Source organism: Phyllostomus discolor, chromosome 1, assembly GCF_004126475.2.
Source record: "Phyllostomus discolor isolate MPI-MPIP mPhyDis1 chromosome 1, mPhyDis1.pri.v3, whole genome shotgun sequence".
In the NCBI taxonomy this organism is placed as follows: Eukaryota; Metazoa; Chordata; class Mammalia; order Chiroptera; family Phyllostomidae; genus Phyllostomus; species Phyllostomus discolor.
Window position 1 is genome coordinate 15,583,930 of NC_040903.2, and position 18,720 is coordinate 15,602,649.

The 18,720-nt window shown below is 41.9% G+C and overlaps 1 protein-coding gene across 2 annotated transcripts in view; it reads left to right on the top strand.

Moving 5' to 3' along the window:
- Positions 1–10,856: 10,856 nt before the first annotated feature.
- Positions 10,857–18,720, top strand: part of STIM2 (stromal interaction molecule 2) — a 136,951-nt gene continuing 129,087 nt past the window's right edge. The window contains exon 1 of one of the 2 annotated variants that reach the window (XM_036019604.1): positions 10,857–11,476. In XM_036019604.1, coding sequence (XP_035875497.1) covers positions 11,074–11,476 — 403 coding nt within the window. In that variant the 5' untranslated portion in view covers positions 10,857–11,073. The remainder of the gene's footprint in view (positions 11,477–18,720) is intronic. The other variant, XM_036019598.1, reaches the window with a different exon arrangement.

An 18,720-nucleotide genomic window follows, 5' to 3' on the forward strand; every position in this document is an offset into this window, starting at 1 on the left:
GAATTCGTGATATAGTTAGTTTGAAATGTTTTGGTATATGCAGGTGCAAAATACAGCAAGCAATTATACGAGTGTTTATGACAGAGTGAGTCAGAGCACTCTGCTGTTCTCCATTACACTGACTCTTTGATAATGTCATCCAATCACGTGGCTTTAAATGCCATCGTACCTTATTGATTTCAAAATTCATTTCTCCAGATCAGAGCTATTTTGTGGATCCCAGACTTACACTGTGATATCTCCACTTGGTTACCTGATTAGCATCTCCAATTCACATGATTAAAAACCAAGTTCCTGTTACTCTCCCCAAAACCCGCTTCTCTCTACAGTCCCCATCTATCATGAGAAAGGGAGTATCCTTGAAAGGAGTCACTGAGGCATGTGTGTGTCTTTCCACAATGCCAGGTTTATCAGGGGAGGCCTCCCCAATAAGCCAATAGAGTCACAGGCAGGTTACACACAGAGAAGGGGAGCTTAGCCAATAGAAACAGAGCGAACACCCCGGCCAAAAGTCCTGGTCACTGCTTGCATCCACAGGTGGAGAGGCAGGGGAGGGTCTCAAGCCAGGCAGCTGCAATGGCGGCCCACGCCCAGTGGGGTGGAAGGCTGGTAGGACTGAGAGCATGTCTCATGGTACAGCCAGGCTCCAGCGTTGGGTGCTTGGAGCTCTGAGTTCTGAGAGTCCACGAAATGGCAAAGTTTCCACTCATATCCATGTTCAGATGGAGTCCTTATCCAACTGTCCAGACTTGTGGTTCTGGGTGTTCCATGCCCCTCCTAAGGGCCTTCTCATTGTGCCCCATCACCTCAGTCTTGACTTAGCACTTGACATAACCGCCATGGCTGACAGTGACTCCATACTGGATTGTCAAAGGTGTCCAAAACATGCGTGCTGCCCGCGCCCTGTGTGCTGTCTTCAATGACCGAGACTCTTCCTTGCATTCTTACATCTAATCACTCAGCAGATCCTGCTGACCCTGCCATTTCTCACCACTTCTACAGCTACCGCTCTGGTCCAAGCAACCATTAACTCTTGCCGGGCTTGCTACAATTGCCTCTTACCTGGTTTCCCTGCTTTTCCCAGGCACTCTAAAGTTTATTCTTGAAACATCTGCAAGAGATCATATAAATTCTCTCCTTAAAAACCCTCAAACAGCCCATCTTTCTAGGAGTGAAAGCCATATAATGACCAACAGGGTCCTGCCTGATCTCCATCACCTCTCTGACCTCTTTTCCTAGTGTTTTCTTCATTCCATCTGCAGAAGCCTCCGCACTCCTACTGCCTTAGGCTTTAGCATTTGTGTTGTCTTCTGCTCGGAATGTTGCCCCAGGCACTGGCTTTTGCTCTTCCTTCTGCCCGGAATGTTCTTTCAACAAATACCTGCAATGGTTGCTTCCTACTCTCATCCCCTTCAGCTCTTTGGACAGTCCTCTTCTCTGTGGGGCCTTCCCTGACCACGCGACTTAAAATTGCAGCCCTTGCACCTATCCGCAGACACATTTTAACTTCTTTGCCTGCATCGATTTTCTCCACAGCCCTTATGACTACCTGAAATACTACATACTGCCTGTACTTACAGCATTGTCGGTCTCGCCCACAATATTGCAAGTAGCACAGTGACTGGCATTGGCAACCAATGGATAACATATATGCTAAGCAAAATAATGCCCTTTGTGAATAAAAGAGCCTTATTACCACACAGAAAAATTATGATGTGCTTGTTTGTTGGACTGACTTTGAGTCCATATCACATCAAGTTTCAATTCTAAACCCCTTTTCACGTTTTAGGGTCACTCAACACACTTATAGCCTCAACTTTTAATTGGTTTTAAGGGAGAGTGAAATTTTCATTATTTGAATAGCCAAGGTTGATTGGTTCCAGATACTTCTTTTTTGTGTGAAATATCAATGACATTTCAAACTTTGTGTAAGGTGTATAAGATTGTAAACCTAAGATACTGAATTTTCTGTAACTGACATACTTTAGATCATCCAACCACTCATTTAACTAATTCTTCTTTGCAATTATATGAATATTTATTTTGTACCACTTGTATGGGTGGTGAAGTCTATACATTTGTTTCTTGTTATGGTAAGTCCTATATCTTTTATTTGTACCTGTTTAGTAAGTGAAGAAAAGCCGGGAAGGGTACATTCAGGGAATGTGTGAATAACTTCATGACTTGAAATTCAATCCACGTGCTGATGACTCCTAAATTCACGTCTCCAGCCTAGGCGTCTCCTCTGAACTCAAGAAGCGTATACGCAACTGCTCGCTGATGCTTCCACTTGGATGCCTAATTGAATCTCAAATTAAGTCTATCCAAAACTGACCCTCTTATCTTGTCCCTATCCATTCCCAACCTGTCTTCTCATACCTCTCCCACCGTGGTTGATAACAACTCCATTCTTCTAGTTGCTTAAGGCAAAAATTTCAGTGTTCTCCTTGACTTTCTTCTCACACACTGTGTTGGGTTGGGCCATAAAGCCTGTTGATTCTACTTTCAAAATTTACCAAGAATTCCACTTTTTACCATCACTTCTGCCACTATTCTGGCCCAAACTGCCATCATTTCTTATCTGGATTGTTTCAGAAGCCTCCCAACTGTTGTCACTTCTCCGGCTGTGAGGCAGCTAGAATGATCCTATGGAAACATGTGTCATATGACATCAGAGTACTCAAAACCTGCCACTGGCTTCTAAACACATTCAGAAGAAAAAGCTAAACTTCTTACTATGACCTGATAGACCCTGCATTTTCTGGCCCCTATCACTTCTCATCCATCTTCTACTGTTCTCTCCCTTAGTCTATTCTAGCCAGGCTTTTACCTCTTTGCTATTCCTGGAACCAGCCACACACACACAGCATTTCTCCAAACCTTTCTGCAGGCTGAGCTCCTCTTTCCCCAGTTATCCATATGATTATCTCCCTTTGTTCAATACTTTACTCAAAAGCCCCCTTCCTCCTCCTTGCTTCCCCCCCCCACTACCAATCTAGCACATGATTTATTTTACTTACTTACCCCAAAGGGTGTAATTTCATGAGGTATCTTTTCTTTTTCTTTATTGTCACACAGTCGACTTTGGCCGAATAGCACTAATTTGTCTTGGTCAGAGAGATAACTTTAAACTCTCTTCTTCTTCCTTTTGGATTTGCAATAATACTATGTAAATGTGCTCCTTTATAATCTGAACCTCCACGTTGCCAGGCTGTCTGTTTTCCTTCCTTTTCTCTTCTTCTGACAGAAGGCTTGTTTCCAAACTCTCCTGTATTCATTTCATTCACCTAACTGCAAACACATTCCGGAATACCTTTGTGTAAATATTAAAACATTTAGACAGACAACACACCTCATTTCACCAGTTCCTGGCAGCTGCATTATGTGAAGTATGAGCTCATTCATAGACTTACTTGATAATTTTTTTAGGCAACAACTTCTTGAATCAAACTGTTTTCTTAGAATGAGCTAACCCCATTTGATGGTGACAGATATTAATAAGTGACAAATCAATCCTGGACAGAGAGATCATTTTATTCATCTTGGATCCTAGCACCTAATATGGTATCTGCCCCCTGAAAGGCATTTATTATTTGGAAGCACTAAGGGCTTCTCTTAGCTTACAATGCCTTTCAAGTGTTGGTCCTCCTATGCCTCTGCCATTACTGTTGTGTTGAGCCTACTTTACTTACCTTCCCGAGTTTGCCTGGCCATGGTTTTTTGTTTGATGCTAGTGTTACCGTCCAGGAACATTACTGCAGTGCAATAACATCCCGCCAGATCGCAGAAGGGTTGTTTCAGTCTTTGTTGGAGGGAGGTTTGTTGAACTCTGTGGCTGCCCTGTGTGGCAGTGGCTGAGATGTCGTGACTCGTTCCAGATCCCTTAGGTTGTTTTTGGGCATGACTTAATAATACCTTGCTTAATGCCTTGAATCCCTAGCTTTTTAAAAAAATCTTTCTGGGGCTTCCCTGTTTCCACAGAGGTGGTAGACACTGCTGGAAGCTGCAGGCTGCAGGTGGACAGTTGGGAAGTGCTGTTGGCTCCCTTTCACTTGCTGGCTCAGCTCATGCGTGCTTAATGCCACTGCTGTTGAGGGATCTGGCTTCCCTGGCAGCTGCCTGGAAAGGCAGGTGGCATGATTCAAAACTCTGGGGGAGTTCATGTCTCCTGCAGTAACCTTTCACTGATGGGAGCCAGGTCTCCTACCTTTCTCTGTTCCCAATCTCGTTCCCAAATGCCACAATCTCCCAAGTCCTTTATGGAGACATCAGCTGAGACTGAGCAGCCAGTACTCTTTGTTGCAAGCGGTGGCCAGCTCAATAATTCATCTCCTTGATTTTTTTCTACCTCTTTCCCTCCCTCATTTCTCCTTTCCCCTCACTCTTGCTTCCCTGGGGTTTTACTTTCTAAGGAATTGTTGTTATATAAGCCTTTAATCTCGGGTCCCGTTTTCTTGCGAACCTAGAGTAAAATATCACCATTGACTGTCCCCTTGGACATACAGCTCTGTGAAGATTTTTATATCCTTATTTTTGTTGTATGGGCTCTTATATATTTTTCTTGTCTTCTTTCTTTCCACTTTCATCTTGTGTACTATGTGACTGAAAAAAGATCTTGTACTTAACACCATCAAGGGCTTAGATAATAATTGATAACTATGCACTGGGAACTTCTATAATTGTTTTTACCTCACAATAACCCTGTCTAGGTATTGATACTACTGCCTTTTACAGAATGGGAAACTGAGGTTAATGTGTTTAGTAACTTGGCCAAAGTCACACAGTTAGTGAATGAGTGTATGAACTCCAGAATCCACATTACTTTTTAAAAAATGTATTAAGTTTATTGTTGTGGCATTGGTTAATAAGTAACATAGTTTCAAGTGTATAATTTTATAATACTTCATCTCTATATTGCATTGTGTGTTCACCACCAAAAGTCAAGTCTCCTTCCATCACCATATATTTGACCTCCTTCACTCTCTTCTGCTCCCCACCTGCTTTTCCTTCGGGTAACCACCATACTGTTCTCTGTGTATGAGTTTTCTTGTTTGTGTTCTTTACTGCTGTCTGTTTTATATCCCACATATGAGTGAAATCACATGGTTCTTGACTTTTTCCACTTATTTTGCTTAGCATGATCTTATCAAGATCCATCTATGTTGTCATAAATGACATTATTTCACCTTTTCTTATGGCTTAGTAGTATTTGATTGTATATATGTACCACATCTTCTTTATCCCATCATCTATGGAAGGACACTTAGGTTGTTTTCATGTCTTGGTCATTGTGAATAATGTTGCAATGAACATAGGAGTGCATCTATATATTTATCTTTAAAAATAAAAGTTTACAGCTGTATCAATTTATAATACATTCCCACTAGAGGTGTATGAGGGTCCCTTTTTCTCTACAACCTCTCCAACACTTGTTACTTCTTGTCTTTGTTGATAATAGCCATTCTAACAGGTATGAGGTGGTACCTTATTGTGGTTTTGATATGCATTTTCCTAATAGCTAGTGAAGTCGAACAACTTTTTATATAGCTGTTGGCCATTTGTATCTCTTCTTGGGAGATGTGTCTCCACCCATTTTTTAATTGGATTTTTTTTTTGCTGTTGTTGAATTGTATGAGTTCTTCATATATTTTTGATATTGGACCCTTATTGAAGGAATTGTTAGCAAATTATCTCCCCCATTCAGTCAGTTGTCTTTTCATTTTGTTGATGTTTTCTTTTGCTGTGCAGAAGCTTTTTAGTTTGACATAGGTCCATTTGTTTACTTTTGTTTTTACTTCCTTTGCTTCCTTTGAATTTGAGGTCAAATTCATAAAATCTTCTCTAAGACCAAGATCCGTTAAGGTTAGTACCTAAATTTTCTTCTATGTATTGTATTGCTTCAGGTCTTGTATTTACATCTTTGATCCATTTTGAGTTAGTTCTTGTGTATGATGACAAATAGCAGTCCAGTCTAGTTTCATTCTTTTGCATGTGACGTTCCAATTTTCTCAGCCCCATTTATTGAAGATTTCTTTTCTTTTTTGTATGTTTTTGGCTCCTTTGTTGAAAATTATTTGCCTGTATATAGTAGGTTTATTTCTGGGATCCCAGTTCTTTTCCATTGGTCTATGTGTGTGTTCTTTTGCCAACACCATGTTGTTTGATTACTGTCGCATGTAATAATTTCAAGTCAGGGAGTGTGATACCTCCAAACTTGTTCTTTTTTTTTTCTTCAGGATTCCTTTGGCTTTTCAGGGTCTCTTGTGGTTCCATACAAATTTGATAGTATCTTGTTCTCTTTCTTTAAAAAATGCCACTGGAATTTTGATGGGGATTGCATTAAATCTGTATATTGCTTTGCGTAATATGGCCATTTTAACTATGCTGAGAATCCATGTTCTTAAAGACATCATTCCTCATATAAGAGTCCAGTAAAGACCTGGCTTTCCTGGAACCAAGAGAGAGGAGCTCCTCTTTTTATGCAGAGTTTAGATTCCAAATGGCTGTACTTAGGGCCATTTTTCGTTTAGACTTAACAAGAAGGGGTTTCAACTTGCAGTCTCTGGATGAATTTTCCACAAAAGGAGAGGGAGGTGGGCAACCCTTTGACACTTTGAAACAGGTCTACTTTTCTCCTCCTTGCTCACGTATGTTCTATGCCACCTTTTTTTAAAATACATGTTTTGTATACTTTGAAATTGAGGGTAATTCCCTCCTAGGTAATTTCTTCAAGTGTTGTAAGGAACCTGTTAGCGACTTTGTGCCCCATAGCTCACAGACATCATGAACATTTGGTGCTTGTGGTGCATGGAACTGCACTTCTCCGGAAACATGTATTTTACATGTATTTGTTCTAGAAGGAAGGCCATGCTCGCCTTCCTAGCCTTCCTTCTAGAACAAACATCTGGTCTTATGTGACTTAAGATTAGGTTTAATAGGCATCTGACTTAGCAACTTGGTCTCTTTCATCATACTTAAAAACTTTTTCATTCCATCAATCACATTTTCAATCTCTTGTTGTCAAGGGCATAGGCGTACCATATCACGTTTTACCTGTTTGCCGTTTGTGCTCACAACTGTCATTACTCTCCAAGGAGTCATCTTTGTGCAGATGAGCAGTTCTCATTTTCCTGTGATTTTCAAAAGTGAGTATCTCTCTCCTTTTGTTTCCATCACAATGTTACTCAGCTCACAGAAACTGTCAGTACTCCTACTACTTCAGCGCTTATTACACAGAACACCTCAAATAAGCAGTCATGGAGCAAACATCCTCTTTGATAGAAACGACCCCACAAGGCCACTAACTCACTTAGCTTTAGTGGGCAAAGTTGATTTTCTTTTGTTCTGTTTTGTGGCTTTTAAAAGACTATGTAAAGAATTTGAAAATTCTTAATGAGTTTTTGATTTCCCACTGCAGATGTAGGACACCTTTGAAAAGACTTCCTCAAAGCATTGAAAGATGGGAAGATGAGGCTTACCACCTTCACTGAACTAGTTGAGGAAAATCCCATGCCTTATTGCCTTTAGGGAGAAAGAATCTTGCTAATGAGTTACTCCCACTGTGTCATTTTTCTTTTCTTAGTGCTTTCATTCAACAATTTAAAGACCATTTTTATTTGCTGAGGCTTCATTCACTGTTTGGATCCTGGGGCCGATAACATCACTCGGAGATGTTTCCCAAGTTCTCTGGACCTCAATTCCCTTGCAAGCTTGTGTGGGAGTTAGTGGAGAAACTAAGTGGTTGGTACTCAACACGACTTCCACCAAAAAGAGCTCTATGCATTTCCTCGAGAGGCTTAACCGTGATGAGCAAGTGAAACTGGCGCTCGGACGGCGCTCAGTCAGCCCCCGAAATTCCAGAGGCACGGAGTGGAAGCCGAGATATCCTACTTGCAACCCGCCCTTCGAGTCCCAGGCGGGTCGGAGAAGCTAAAGAGCAGGCGTGCGGACAGGCGAAACTCAGGAAGAAGCCCCTCTCGGTCAACCACAGCCGGAATTCCCCACTCCATTAGCTCCATCCCATCTCTTCTCACGCCCACCCACAGCCCGCCGCGTCCGCCCGCGCAGTGACGTCACCGCGAGGCAGTCCCACGGCCCGCTGGCCCGGCCGCGGGGCGCTCTGACGCCCCGCCCCCGAAGTGGAAGCCGGAAGCCGGGTGCGACGCGTCTTGGGGCGTCCCAGAACCGCGGAAGCCTGAGAGCAGGCGCACCTGCAGGAAGGCGGCGGGAGACAGCGGGCATGCGCAAGGTTGCTGAGCGGCGCAGGCGCTCTGCTGGCCTCGCCCGCTGGAGGTGATCCGGTTCTCCTGGTTGGAGTGGGTGGCGCGTCCTGGACTGTCCTAGCTTGCAGGGAGAAGGAGGAGAAGAAGGAGATGGGGAGGGACCCCAACTCTTGCGAATGATGGGTCTGCTTTTGGGATAGAGAGGAGCTGAGTGGACGGATCCCCTTGTGCATCTGTGCTGGCTGTGCCCCCCCCGGAGTAAGGGAATTATATGCCGAGAGATGAAACCAAACCACCCCTATAAATGCTATGCGCTTATTCTAAGCCTGGAACACTTGCAGTACACGCCCAGAGCCTGGGACCAATTCTCCCTGAGGGGATGACAACGTACCTGTGTGCTAGACACTGCCTTGCAAACAACGTTGTGGGGCATTATTACAAGACCCCTAATTTATCCTCTGGAAACCGAGTACAGATTAATTTGTCTACCTGTCACACAGCTGAAAAGGGGTGGAGTTGCCATTTCCACCAGATTTGTCTGATTCCAAAACTCAGGGCTGTCCACCAGACGCTTGGAAATCATGAACGAGTGAAAGTCAGTGAAGACATTCTGTAAATAAATGGCAAATCATGAACTTCAGACGTTAAGAGGTATAAACCAGGCTGGAGGAGACAGGTGGGGCAAGAAAAGGGGTAGATTTTTAGTGGTATTTTGCAAGAGAAGAGGAGAGAAGAAAGGTTTTAGGAAGCAAGGAAAGGAAAGCAAAGGCTGGGAAGTGGGAGAGGAAACCTGAGAAAAAAGGGAGCGTTTACCTTTAAGGGAATCTTTTCTGTTTGGCTTGCAAATAGATGATCTGTAATTCCAGAGATAGGCTTGTCTTCCAAAGCAATAGACTCTTTTCTGCACTAAAGTGTATACTAGACACACCGTGATACCTCTCTCTGATCAGCAAGAAGACACATTTCGACTTATTTCACAGTTGGAAACTTCTGTACTGGTGAGAAAGATGAAACGGGTTGGAGAATTTATTGCTGGACACTGGCTTGCCTGAGAGAGCTTTCTTCAGTGCTTGCAGCGTCCCTGTCTTCTTTGTGGCTACAGTGATGAGAGGAATAAACACTTAACCCCAAATCCAGTATCTGTCAGTGTCAGCATCCTCCCTATTGTTCAAAGAAAGAACGGAAAAAAACCCACATCATGTTTGTTTATAAAAGGTTGGCTTTGGTTGTTGGTTAATGTGTTCATGGTTTTATGCTGCTTTTACTGCTCTAACAGCTTATCTACACAATTTAGCAACTGATTACTACCTTGTATTGGCCTCTAATTGTTTAATAGGTGTAAGTTATCTCCTAAGCAAGGTAAGATTCCCCAGACAGGGACTATGTTCTCTATCTTATATCCATGAGTACTGATTTAAATGACTTTTTCAAGTGTCTCTTTTCTACCCTGTTGAATCCTCACTACTCAGTAACCTGCTTGTAACATACTAGGCACTCAGTAAATATTAAATGAATGAAATGATGTCTTCTGGAGACATTATTTGTTATTTTCCCGGTTCTCTAGCAGAATTATGCCCTTTTGGTGGACATTCAGAAAAGGTGTGACCTAATTGCTGTGCCTGTTAGCAGGGGAAACATAATCTCCCTGTTGCCCTATAAAGAATTGCCACCCGAACATCATGTCCCCAAGAAGTCTGTCAAGAAATAATTGTTGATAGACTGACTAGCCTCAAAGAACTTCTTGATTCTTCTCTGAACTGTGCATGACACTTCCACAATGGTGCTTCATTCAAGGTTGGTGAAGGCAAGTCAAGTCTGAACCATCTTCTGCCAACGTATTCAGCTGACAGCGAAGATTCCATGGGGTGACGGGTGGGGGGAGGGGGGCTAGAGAGGAGAGGTGGTGAATTCAGGTACTGTTTGAACATAGGGGTGCTAGAGGCTAGAGCAAATTTCTTTCAGTATTTCCATTTAGTGGTGTTAAATCTCTGTCTCCCATTAATTTGTGTGTGTGTGTGTGTGTGTGTGTTGCAAGTTATTTAACATTTCTGGGCCTTAGTTTCCTGCTTTGTAAATGGATTTGATAAGGATAACACCACCTAACCGTAAGTTATAATGTGTAAATTTATAAAGCGCCGCATAGTGGCAAGCGTTTTAAGTGTTTGACATGTAAATAAAACGCCAGTCTAGACTAACCTCCACTTCTACATTGCTAGCCTCCTGGAAGCCCCTAACTTAATGAAGTTATGTTTTATAGCTGTTCCCAATTACGAGGTTTCCCCCGACCCAAGCAATTATTTTTGCAGGGGTCTACAGGGCTATAAATCGCCTAAACGATTTGGGATGTCCGTGCTATTCCAGCCGTCTCCTTAGCGCCCAGTGCTCCCCCGCAATCGCGGTGGGGGCGTGAAGGGGGTAGGTGACACGCCCGCGTTCCCTCCCACCCCGCCACCTTTGCAGCTCTGCTAAATAGCTAGAAACAACTCCGAGGCCCTCCTACCCTCCTGGGAACGCCCTCGGGGGCGGGGCTGGGCCGCCACGCAGGCGCAGTGCAGCAGCGTCGCGCCTGCGCGGAGGAGGGACTGAAGGAGGCGGGGGATTGGTACGCGAGCGAGTGTGTGAGGGGTGGAGGCGACGGGGCCGGCGGTGGTACTACTGCCGGCGCGGGGCGGAGGGGGCGGAGGGGATGCGCCGCGGCGCCCGCGGCTCGAGCTCTGGTGCTGGTGTTTGCAGACGCCAGAGCAGCGAGTCCCGGTCTCATTGCCGCAGCAGCGCGGGTGTCGCGCGCTGCTGAAGACGCTCTACCTCTCTGCTCCTCACTTTTTTTTTTTTTTTTTAATAACCGGAACCAATGAACGCAGCTGGGACCCGGGCTCCGGAGGCTGCCGGTGCCGGGGGAACCAGGCTGGCGTCCGGCAGGAGCTCGCGTCCGGGGCGGCGGGGGCCGCCTGAGGAGTTGCAGGCGGCGGCGCCTCGCGGAGCGAGCGAGTGGCGGGCGGCCGGGGCACCGGCGCGATTTCTCCCCGCTCCTCCTCGGAGCCCTCATCCCGCCGCGACGCCCGCTCTGGCCTCGGGCTGGCTGCTGCGGCGGCGTTGGGCTGCGCTGCTGCTGCTCGGGCTGCTGGCTGCTGGCGCGGCGGACGGATGCGAGCTGGTGCCCAGGAACCTCCGTGGGAGGCGGGCGTCGGGCTCTGCCGCGGCAGCCGCCTCCTCTCCCACTTCGGCGGCGGGCGAGAGCCCCGCGCTCATGACAGGTGAGAGCAGGGGAGGGGGCGGCGGGGGGGGGGCTCTGTGGGTCTCTGTGGGACCCCCATCCCCGGGGGGGGGGCCCTGCCCAAGTGGGGCGCCCGCTGTTCCAAGGCCCCGGCCGGTGGAGCGATGCCGAGCCGGGCGCCTAGTGTCCTGACCGCCGCTTTGTCGCGGTCCCCTCACCCCGGACGCCTTCCCATGACTCCCTCGGCACCCCACTTTCGACAGAGCCTCTCGACGGCGCTCGCCTCTCCGCCCTTCAGTCGGGCTCCCCAGTGTTCTACGCTGAGCTATGCGGAGGTTCTCTTCTGTGCTGCAGAAGAGCCAGCAGGGTCTGCAGGGTATTGGGCTGATTTTTTTTTTTTTTTTTTTTTTAAGCTGCTAGAAAAAGTCAGCAGCGGCAATGCGGTATTGAGTCGGCCTCTGATGCTGCCTTTGCAAAGGCAGCTGGCAGCGAGTTTTCAGGTTCAAAGCCCCGCTGAGCACAGTGTCCCAGGGGAGGTTGCTAAAATATTCTTTGAGAGCCTTAATACCTAGTGGTATTAGTGTTTCCGCATTAGTATGAGGAAACCTCTAAGTCTGATGTGTATTTTTTGAACGGTGGGAGGAAGACCGTTTTTTTAAACGATGGAAAGTATTTATTTGCTGGTGGGAGCATCAATGGGTGACAAAGGGTGCGGAAAGCTCAGCAGGTAACAAGAAACGTACCTAAAATCTACCAAATGCAGGATATTCGGGGCTTGTATTTGAGCAGCACCGTTCTGATAGACTGCACCGGCACCTTTTTAATATAGAACGTTCTCGAAATTATTGAAAAGTTCAAAACATGTTTGGTAAGTTTAGGTAGAAAACTGGATCTTTTTCAAGTCTTCCAGTGTCATGTACAACTAATGTGTTGTGGATTGAGTAATGATGTAAGGATCTTAAAATGATTTCTTTTGCAGAGGTAGTGGACCTAATGTTTATCTCTCGTACTTTATTTTTCAAAGTAATCTGTAGGTTTTCTACATTAATTGCCAGACCAAAAAGGAGAAAGTAAAACAGAACAAGATGGTACATTGTTAACTTAACCGAAGTGATAGTCCAGCAGGCATCTGAAAGTTGCTAACAGCTGCTCTGGGAAGCGTGCAGGAGCTATATTCTTGAGAGCAAAGCAGCTCTTCTGTGACAGGATGTTTACTGTTGTAGAGAGGAGGGCCTTGATAAACCTCACCAGCTCTTTGGGGGTTGTATAAAACATGATGATCAGAATATTTAACTTACTCTATCCTGAAACATCTCAAACCCTTTTGAATGGAACTTGAAACATCAAACCCATCACTGGGTAATGAGCTATGGGTAATTTGGATAAAATTATTACAGAACGATTAATATTAGGAGTATAGTATAGTTTGAGTGAGAGGATAGGTTCGAGAGTCTTATTCTGGAATAGTCTTTATTCTCGAAATAGAAATGTGGTGAAGAATAGCGATTGTTAGGAAAGTAGCTCGATAAAATACTATGTGAAGGTTTAATGCCTTGTGCAAGAGAAGGGAGGGAGTAGAAATATTTGAGCTGGAGTATAGCTCTTGGTTTCTTGAGCAGAAAAGTTTGATTAGAAAATATTGGCTAAAGTTTTTATCAACATGTGGTTGGTAGAAGGGCACACGATTCAGAAAACTTAGTATTTATTAACCACTAACAGTATATATTGTATACTGTGTAGATTATATCAAGAAAATTACTTCAAAAGGAATTTTATTTTAATAAACTTTATAATCCTTCCTTTTGAAGACTTAACTTTCTGAGATATGTGGACATTGTGAAAAAGGAAGGCTGATTTTTACTGGATAAGAAGTCTGATATTGTGCTATAGTGCTTTAAAGTAAGTTTACTAAAATGGTATTAATTCTGGAATTTATTTCTGATGGTCTTTTTCTTTTTGGTAGAATATAGGTTTTTAGCAAGTTAAATATGTCCATTTAAAGTTTAAGATAATCAAACTACATGATATACAAGTTAAATTGTGGTCAGTTTAGTAAGTTTATGTAAATACAGTTAATAGCACTGGTATCTGGAAAAAGGTAGATTGAACATCTATGATAAAGTGAGAGCATATTAAAAATTTCTTTGGACTCTATGGTCTATACAGGGTTCCTTCCTATTCTTCTGATTGTATGAATAGGGCTTTCTTTTATGGTTTCCATTGGTAAAGTGTTGTGCTAAACCCAGAACATAATTATTGCTGTTGCATACTTCAGGAAGCCAGCCCATAGGCTGAACTTAGGCATGTTAATGCATAGAAATGAAGTAGAGAGCATCAGTAATAAAACTAAGCTTCATGTGAATTTTGAAATGGAAAAATTATTGAGAGAATTCTGAGAGAATTGTTCTCTTTACATGCATGTCTGCATGTTAAAGTTGTCATTTAGCTGTGATTATCCTGAATAGCTCTGAAAGTGACAGACAAAATCACTTTTATTTTCTCTCTTCCTCTGTTGATTGGTATTTTTTAAAAAGATTTTATTTATTTATTTTTAGAGAGGGAAGGGAGGGAGAAAGAGAGAGAGAGCGAAACATCAATGTGTGGTTGCTGGGGGCCATGGCCTGCAACCCAGGCATGTGCCCTGACTGGGAATTGAACCTGCGATGCTTTGGTTCGAAGCCTGCGCTCAATCCACTGAGATACGCCAGCCAGGGCCTGATTGGTATGTTTAATACTGACCTGTATAAACTTCATTAGAGTTTGCCTCTTACTAATAAGATTTAGAAAACATTCTTTTCCCCTTTACTTATAAAGTAAAGCATTTTACTTTAGACATTTAGTGTGTTTTAAGACTAAGTTGCCTTAAGTCATCTATTGCATAGTTTTGAGCAAGCAAATGTTTTTATAGAGCGACTATGACAGATCATCAAAATAAACAACACTGTTGTCATAATGAATGTTTACATTTCCTTTTCTCTTTTATATGACCTTTTCAAGATTTAGTGTACAAATGTTTTGATAGGGTGAAGCCAATATTTATAATACTGTGTAGTAAGGGTTTAGATTATATATATGTTAGGACTCTTTCTTTGAAAGTAATTGAAAAAAATTTTAAAAGATTTTATTAATTTATTTTTAGAGAGGGAAGGAAGGGAGAAAGAGAGAGAAACATCAGTGTGCAGTTGCTGGGGGCCGTGGCCTGCAACCCAGGCATATGCCCTGACTGGGAATCGAACCTGCGATGCTTTGGTTTGCAGCCCGCGCTCGCTCAATCCTCTGAGCTATGCCAGCCTGGGCTGAAAGTAATTGAAATTTAAAGCAGATGAGGAATTGGTAACTGAGAGCTTGTTGATTGTGTTGCAAAGTAGTACTTTAATAACTTAAAAGTACTTAAATGTTACTGGATATTTTTTTCTTTTTCTTTTTGCCTAACAGATTTAGAGTCATTGAGTTGATCCTAGTTGGGAGTGATTGATCTCATCAGATATGGTCCCTGAGAAGTAGTTTCTGAAAGGACGATGAATATGCACACACACACAAATACACAAACATATTGCATACGTAGAACATAATCTTCATTATTGCAAAATATACAGAATAATTTAAATTAAACATTCTTATGGAGTTACTTGTTTCATAATTTTGTAAAACAGATTTTAACTTTGGAAATATTTGTTTCTACTGTTTTTTTAATGAACGGATGCAACCTTCTTTAGTTTCTAATAAAAGTTTTATGTTAACTATGATTTCACTAATTTTAAAAACATTCTAAAACATGTCTTTTGGAGGTACTAAAATTTCAATAAAAATTAAAAATAATTTTTCTTAGTTTGAAAGAACTTTAGAAGAGCCAGTTTACTCGCTAGTGCTCAACACATCTGTGTCTGGGGGTTTCATTAATTTAGATGAACGTATCTCACATGAGCATGACTGTCACTGGAAGAATTTTAAGCATCACTTTTAATGATCTCATGTTGCACCCTAATAACATTTACTCAGCAAATGTTCTCATTTTTTTATTAATAGTTTTTTGAGTGCAGTTTGTATATGTTGCATTGAGGAATATATTACAATGAATTTATTTGTTAATGTTTACAGTGTGACAGTAGTTAAACTCAGTGTAGTTCACATAGTACTAATCAAACTGTTTTTCTTCCTTTTGTGAAGTTGCTCGTTTTGAATTTAGCTTATGATTTCCTGAAGCTGCCTTTGGATGGCTGGGTTTCCTGCTATATCCTCTTTTTCCTTCCCTGTTACTATCATTATCAGTCCCTTCATCAGTCTTTGGGCCTTTGCTGCAGGGTTTTTTTTTGTTTGTTTGTTTTTGTTTTGCTGAGGATTAAATAATCTATTTATCGTTTTTGATCTAGTCTATTGTGAACATTTAAGAATTAATAGTAATCTTGGTCTAGAAACATTGCAGCCCTTGAGAGTCTTCTTGAGAATACCATGGCAGAACTGATTTGTTTCTGGTGGGAATCCCCTGGCACAGGAGTAACTCAGGGGGCCTGTAGAAAAGTGGATTCAGAATTGAGTGTGACTTTAACAAGAAGAGGATCCACATGGTAATTCTTTAATTTGCTAAAGGCTTGTTTTGGGTACTTGCTAATGTTTTTAGATTAGTTAGGACTTTTAAGTAGTTCTATCAGTTATTTTGGATGTTGGCCTAGTCACGATAGTAATACAGTGTAGAAGAGTTTTAGAATGATAGTTTGGGATCTGCATTTATGTATATGGTAGCTAACACATAAACTGAATAAACTAATGTTAAAATTAACAGCTAGTAATATGATAAGTGAGCCATTTTTGATATTTGCTAGAATTTGGACCTTATTAAGATTTGCCTAGGAGATTAATTCTGAGTTGATCAGATTTCATCAGTCAAGAAATTACTAAGCACATGCAGAATACTACATAAAAGAACACAAAAATGAGGAAGACATGGGTCTGCCTATTGGGAATAATAAGTATATTTATTAAACTGTTAGATAGCTATTTTCAAAAAGAAATGAGGAAACCAGTGCAGGATGATTCTTCAGTAACTTGCTGAAGGCCATACTTAGTAAATATCAGAGTCAGATGTTGACTTGAGTTTCTCTGACTCCAAAGCTTTGATTAACTGGTATGTTGTATGCATCCTCCTGCACACAACTAAACAATAATGATGAGACAGACTGATTAGTACCATAATGGATTACAAAATTTGGGGGAAAGGAAGGCTCTTAGGGAATATTACTTGGAAGAGGGTAGGATTTGAGCTTGACCTTGATGTATAGATAGGACTTCTTGTGGAAATGAGTGAAAAGGCTTTTTAGGAGGAAGCATACGCCAGAAATAAGGAGTGCCCTGTTCGGGAAGCTCAGTTGTTTAGAGCATCATCCCAATATGCCAGGGTAATGGGTCCATCCTTGGTAAGGGCACATACTAGGAGCAACCAATGAATTCATAAATAAGTGTAACAACAGAATTGATGGCTTTAATATCCCTCAATTTGTCTCCTATGTATCGAAATGTCAACACATCTAAAACTGGGGTACTCAGCCCAGTGCTGAGGAGTATGGAAAGCCACAGAAAAATTAGGATGCAAATAAAAGGCTTGAAAAGGTATTTTGAGATTTCAGAGGGTTTTAGTCATAAACTTCGAGTTCTAAATGTATTATCCTGTTGGGGTTGAGAAGTACTGTGGTTTTTGAACATGGGAGTGTCATGACCTCTGTGTTTAAGAAAAGTCTGGGTAAATGGAAATGAGGAGATCATAGAGATGTAAAATAAAGGCCAGTTTGGAGGTTATATAGAAGTGGAGGTTTTGAGAGTTTAAATTATGCACTGGTTATGAACATGTTTAGAGGAAACTAAAATTTTATTGGTAGATTAGAAAGGAATCTGACTATAGAAAGTTTAAGAAATAAAAGTTATCTTTAATTTTAAACACCTAGAGTTTGTAGACTGACTTAAATTGGTACAAGTCCTTGAAAATATGCAAGAAGAAACACTTTTGTCCTTTTTTCATTTCGAATGTGACTTTTAATACAAAAACTATTCTTATGTGTATGATTGGACTTACGTTGATTTGCAAAATTACTTTTATAGAGCTTTGTAGTATTCCATATTTTAAAATACGTTTATCCCTTAACAATTTCCTCAAAAGAATAACAATTTCCTCATTTACCTAATGTGGTAATGCACCAGAGTTGAGCTCTCCCAGCCCCCTCTTTGAATGACAGTGTGTCAGAGTACTGGCATATTATTTGTTTCAAAATTAACGTTTGAATTTCATTGTGTGAATTTCAAGCTTGATCTGTAGATGATTTAATTGATTTGCTCTTTTCCTTATCCTTCTATATCTTTATATTTGTAGGTATTAGATATCTAATCCTTCCTGACATTTTCTAATCCTACCTTCAATAACTATTCTCTTCGACTGGTTTCATTGTTGCTGATTTTAAGGGTGGTTCTCTCAGTCTAGTGTTCCTTTAGTCTAGCTGAACATTTCCTCCTCAGGGAACTTCATTACTAGGAAAGTTCTAAATTGGGGATAGGGAACCCCAAGCCAATGATTGATTTGACTTTTGGCTTTATTTCATTTGGCGTGACCTGCGAGTAATTTCCTTTCTTTTAGGCTTCCTCAGCCATATTGTCTAAAGTGAAACAGCTTTAGGATTAGGACTAAAATTAGTTTTAGAATGTTTAATATTGGCTTATGTAGCATTTGCTTAAGATATTGGTAATACCCCACCCTCCCCTGTATCCCCTGTTCCCCACCCCGGGACTAGGGAGCCACAGTGGAGAAGAACAGTTTACTTTGACATTCATCCCAGAGCCCAAGTGCTTGTGTCTGTCCCAGTGTTACTTGCAAGTGAATTTGTCTTTATGTGTGCTTATGGATCTTGGCCTCTGTGAAACTTACTCTTTTTCCTCTAGTTGTTTTCACTTTCTTCATCCGACTCTGTCTTTGATCTTCCTAAGCTTGCCATTATAGGGAACTGAAACACTTCAAAAACTCTTTTACTGAATTAAGTACTGGGTTTTTAATTTGAAAAATACTTGAAGTGAATACTGTATTTATGTAACTAAAATATTAAACTACCTCCTCACAAACCCCTAGAGTAATGGAAACGATTTGCAGTAGTTTCTTAAATGATTCTCAATGCGTAAGATGGTTTTTTAAACCTTTCTTTGAAATTTTCACCTGCCATTCAATACACTGTACATTTCACAGGTCCATGTTATTGTGCTCATGTTTTCTTTCCACTACTGTTTTTCTTTTAAAAAATACATAATTTT